Below are 5,343 nucleotides of genomic sequence, written 5' to 3'. Positions count from 1 at the left end.
CACTAATACTGGAAATATTTGGTGCAGTTCAAATATGCTTTTTTTTAGATTAAGGATGATACATGATGACTAAAATTATCTTTTGAGGTGTAGTGCCAGATAGTGCAATACAAGTAGTGGCATGAATGCTTAAGGACCAAAGCTTTGTGGGCACTACCCATGTTCAGATTTAAAAATGTTGCGGCACAAAGTCTTGCATTTTGTTACTTGACATACTTGTGTTTAGCACCATAATAATTTTTCAAGTTTAAATAAGAGACATTTTCTATGTTTATTTGCTGCTATCAATGCCAAAGTGTGATGTGCTTTAACTTTAAAGGAATGGGTGACAGAGAAATCTCTGTCTGCTTCTCTATCTAGAGATTCACTGATGTTGAAATAAACCTACTGGCAGGCCCTGTTCTCCTGATTTTTTTCTTCTAGAATAAGCCTTCTGGAAGATAAATGAGCCAAAACAACAGTGTCACAGAATTCGTCCTGCTGGGATTTACTCAGGATCCTTCTGGGCAAAAGGCATTATTTGTTATGTTTCTACTCATCTACATTGTGACAATGGTGGGAAACCTGCTCATTGTGATTACAGTAATTGTCAGTCCCTCCCTGGGCACCCCAATGTACTTCTTCCTTGCTTCTCTGTCACTCATGGATGCTGTTTATTCCACTGCCATCACACCCAAGTTGATTGTAGACTTGCTCCATGACAAGAAGACCATCTCCTTCACAGCTTGCATAAGCCAGCTCTTCATAGATCATTTATTTGGTGGTGTTGATATTGTCATTCTGGTAGCAATGGCCTATGATCGGTATGTGGCCATCTGTAAACCCCTGCATTATCTGATTATCATGAATCAACGTGTATGTATCCTTTTCTTAGTGATGGCTTGGACAGGAGGTTTTGCACATGCTATAATTCAAGTTCTTGCTGTGTGTAAGCTTTCTTTCTGTGGTCCCAATATCATTGACCACTTTGCCTGTGACATATACCCATTATTGCTACTTGCATGCAATGATACCTACTCCATTGGCCTCTCTGCCTTTTTCAATAATGGGACCATGTGTATAGTGATCTTCCTCCTCCTCCTATTTTCATATGGAATCATCTTAAGATCTCTCAAGAATCATACTCAGGAAGGCAGACGTAAAGCTCTATTCACCTGCAGCTCCCATATCATGGTGGTTTTTCTCTTTTTTGTTCCATGCATTTTCATATATGTTAGGCCAGTTTCTAGTTTTCATATTGATAAATCCATTACTGTATTTTATACTGTGGTCACTCCCATGTTAAATCCTTTAATATATACTTTGAGAAACTCAGAGATGAAAAAAGCTATGGAAATGCTCTTGCAAAAACTTTTAAGTCCTGATAGAATAAGACATTCTTCTTGCTGCTTCTTTTACTAAGCAGAAGGCAATAGTCATGAAAAAATTCTAGAAGTGTGTGTCTCATCTTGAACATCTACACAAATATACATAAACTACTTATATTGTGAATGTTATTTGTAAATATTTTACTTTCTTGTGATTTTTGCATCATTAGTGAAGCTACTTATAATATCATTTATTTTTTTGCTAACTCTTTTAACCTTTTTGATGAATTGTCTAATTTTGCTTTTAAAATTTCAATAAATAATTTTCTTTAAAAATTTTATACAATATATTTTGATAACGTTTTTCTTTTTTCCCATTTCTTTCCAGATTCGTCTCTCTTCCTCTCTCAACAAAGTTCAGAATCTGTCTCTATCTCCCTCCCTCTCCCTTTCTGTATTTCCCCCCTCAACCTTTCAAAACCACACATTAAAAAACATCAAAACAAACAAACAAAAATAAAACAAGATAAAAATGTCAAACTAACTCAAATAACCCACTCCACACACACGATACAAACCAAACGATACAAACTCTGGAGTTTACTTTCTGTTTGCCAAATACTCTTGGGCATAAAAACTGTCATGGTGTGTGGTGATATGCATAATGACAGGCCGTTGAAATATTTTTATTTCCTCTCCCAGCAGTTATCAATTATGGATAGATTCCAGGTTAGGTAAGGGACTTTGTATCCACTTTCTCTTTTCAGTACTGGGATTTTGTGTGGCTTGAATCTGTAAAGGTTGTGTGCATGCTGTCATACTCTCTCAGAATTTATAACTGTATCAGTGTTTTGAGAACACTGTTCCTTGAATTCATCTACCACGTCTGGTTTTTATAGTTTTTCCACCTCCTCATCCGCATAGGTCCTGGGCCAAGAATGGAGACATTAGATGGAGATATTCCATTTAGGACGAATATGATGTACTTAGTTCTAAACAGTATGCTTAATATAATCTGTTTGGTGCAATGCACTATGTTCTTTGTTAGTTTGGTCTTAAATTGGTTTGTAAGTTTGAATGATAATGGCTTTGTAGAAGGAGTTTGACACAGTTTTTTGTTTGTTTGTTTGGGTTTTTTTTATTCATGTTTGTGAACAGTTTGAGAAGACTGTACATCTTATTTAAATGTGTGGTAGAGTGCTATGAGAAATCTATCTTTTTTTTTGCTAGAAAGATTTTTATTACTATTTCTACCTCCTCATTTAACATGGGTGTGTTTGGCTTAATATTGGTTTAGTGAACAATATGTCTCTGTTACCTTTTTCTACCTTCTCAAAAGTTTTTAAAGATATTATAACATTTTGACTTGCTTTGGAAAGTGTTATATTTCCCTGTTTATATCTGATGTTAATTTGGGTTCTTCTTTTCTTCCTTTGGGTTGATTGGGTCAAGAGTCTGTCAATATTGTCTGTTTTCTCAAAGAACTAGCTCTTGGGTTTGTTGATTCTTTATTTCATTGCTTTACTATGTCATTGATTCTGCTCTATATTTTACTATTTTTGGTCAACTGTGTTTGTTTTTGGCTTGTTCTTGTTATTTTCAACTTATTGAATTGCATTATTATTTCATTTATTTGTCAACTTTTAACCTTTTTAGTGTAGGTAAAAAGTGTTGTACATTTTCTCTCATAAGATTGCTTTTTTTTCCAAGACAGGGTTTCTCTGTATTGTTTTTGAGGCTATCGGTCCAGCCCGGCCTCAATCTCACTGAGATCTGCCTGCCTCTGCCTCCCGAGTGCTGGGATTAAAGGCGTGCGCGACCACCGCCCGGCCACCCATTTGTGAATTGTCCATCTCAGTGTCTGTGCTACTGGTATTATGTTCAAGAAGCAGTCTCCTGTACTAATTCATTGAAGAGTACCTCTTACTTTCTTTTCTAACAGGTTCAGTGTGCCTGGATTGATGTTGAGGTCTTTGATGCATTTGTGTAAGGCAATAGACATGAATCTACCTGCAGACTTCTACATGCCAATATCCATTTGTTGAAGATGCTTTCTTTTTTCCATTGTATAATTTTAGCTTTTTTGTCAAAAATCAAGTGTTCATAGATGTGTGGGTTAAAATCAGAGTTTTCAATTCAATTCCATTGGTCTACCTGTCTATTTTTGTGCCAATACCAAAGTGTTTTCAGGACTATAGCTCTGTAATAGAGCTTGAAGACAGAGATGGTGATGCCTCCTGAAGTTCCTTTATTGTATAGGGTTGTTCTGGCTATCCTGGATCTTTGGTTTTTCATATAAAGTTGAGTATTCTTTCAAGGTCTTTGGAGAATTGTGTCAGTATTTTGATGGTTACTGAGGTGAATCTCTAGATTGCTTTTGGCAAGATTGCCGTTTTTACTATGTTAATCCTACCAATCCAAGAGCATGAGGGGTCTTTCCATTTTCTGGTATCTTCTTTAATTTCTTTCTTTAAAGACTCAAAGTTCTTTTTGTACTGTTCTTTCACTTGTTTGGTTAGAGTTATCCCCAAATATTTTATGTTGTTTGAAGCTATTGTAAACAATTATGTTTCTCTGATTTCGGAGCTACTGATTTTTTTTTTGAGTTAACATTGTATTCTGCCACTTTGTTGAAGGTGTTTATCAGCTGTAGAAGTTCCTATGTAGAGTTTTTTGGGTCACTTATGTAAACTATCATATCATCTGCAAATAGTGGAAATTTGACTTCTTCCTTTCCAATTGGGATTCACTTGCTCTCCTTTTCTTGTCTTACTGCTCCTGCTAGAACTTCAAGTACAATATTGAAGAGATATGGAGCGAGAGGACAGCCTTATCTTGTTCCTTATTTTAGAGGAATTACATTAAGTTTCTCACCATTTAGATTAATGTTAGCTGTTGGTTTACTGTATATTGCTGTTATTATGTTCAGGTATGTTTCTGTTATCCCTGATCTCTCCAGGACCTTTATCATGAAGGGGTACTGGATTTTGCCAAAGGCTTTTTCCACATCAAATGAGATGATAATATGGTTTTTCTTTCACAGTTTGTTTATGTAGTGAATTACATTGATAGATTTTAAGATGTTGAACCGTCTCTGCATCTCTGGGATGAACCTACTTGATCATGGTGGATGATTTTGCTGATGTGTTCTTGGATTTTATTTGCTAATATTTTACTTAGTATTTTTCAACACTGTTCATGAGGGAGATTATTCCATAATCCTATTTCTAAGTTGTGTATTGTGTGGCTTGGGTATCAACATAATTGTAATTTCATAAAAAAGCATTTGGCAATGAACCTCCTGATTCTATTTTGTGGAAAAATTTTAGGAGTATTGGAATTAGCTCTTCTTTGTATTTCTGGTAGAATTCTGCACTGAATCCATCTTGGCCTGGGCTTTTTTTGGTTAGAAGACTTTTGATGACTGCTTCTATTTCATTAGGAGTTATAGGTCTGTTTAAATTGCTTATCTGATCTTGATTTAATTTTGGTAAGTGATAACTATCCAGAAAAATTTTCCATTTCCTTTAAATTTGAATTTTATGGAATACAAGTTTTCAAAATATGACCTGAAGATTCTCTGGTTTTCCTCAGTGTCTGTTGTTATGTCCTCCTTTACATTCCTGTTTTTTTGTTTTGTTTTGTTTTCATGTTCTCTCTCTGCCTTTTAGTTAGTTTAGATAGAGGTTTGTCTATCTTGTTTTCTCGAAGAACCAACTCTTTGTTACATTGATTCTTTGTATTTTTTCCTTGTTTTGACTTTATTGATTTCAGTCCTCAATTTGATTATTTCCTGGCATCTACTCCTGGTGGGTGAGTTTGCTTCTTTTTGTTCTAAAATGTTCAGTTGTGCTGCTAATTCTCTAGTTTGACTATTCTCCAGTTTCTTCATGTTGGCTCTTAGTTCTATGATCTGTCTTCTTAATACTTCTTTCAAAGTGTCCCATATGTTTGGGTATGTTTTGTCTTCATTTTCATTGAAATTTAGGAAGTCTTTCATTTCTTTCTTTATTCTTCCTTTATCCAGGAATGGTGC

At 35.1% G+C, this 5,343-nt stretch overlaps 1 protein-coding gene across 1 annotated transcript; it reads left to right on the top strand.

The window, feature by feature from the left end:
* Nucleotides 1–444: 444 nt before the first annotated feature.
* Nucleotides 445–1,401, top strand: LOC101839616 (olfactory receptor 4A8-like). Its single transcript, XM_005064593.1, has one exon. The coding sequence runs from the start codon at nt 445–447 to the stop codon at nt 1,399–1,401; it is 957 nt and encodes a 318-aa protein (XP_005064650.1).
* Nucleotides 1,402–5,343: the final 3,942 nt, after the last annotated feature.

Source organism: Mesocricetus auratus, unplaced genomic scaffold (genome assembly GCF_017639785.1).
Source record: "Mesocricetus auratus isolate SY011 unplaced genomic scaffold, BCM_Maur_2.0 Super-Scaffold_100004, whole genome shotgun sequence".
Lineage (NCBI taxonomy): Eukaryota > Metazoa > Chordata > Mammalia > Rodentia > Cricetidae > Mesocricetus > Mesocricetus auratus.
The sequence above is the reverse complement of the archived record's forward strand: the minus strand, read 5'-3'. Positions and strand labels throughout refer to the sequence as shown.

Coding starts and splice junctions, on each gene's coding strand:
- LOC101839616 (XM_005064593.1), top strand. CDS start 445: ATGAGCCAAAACAACAGTGTCACAGAATTCGTCCTGCTGGGATTTACT.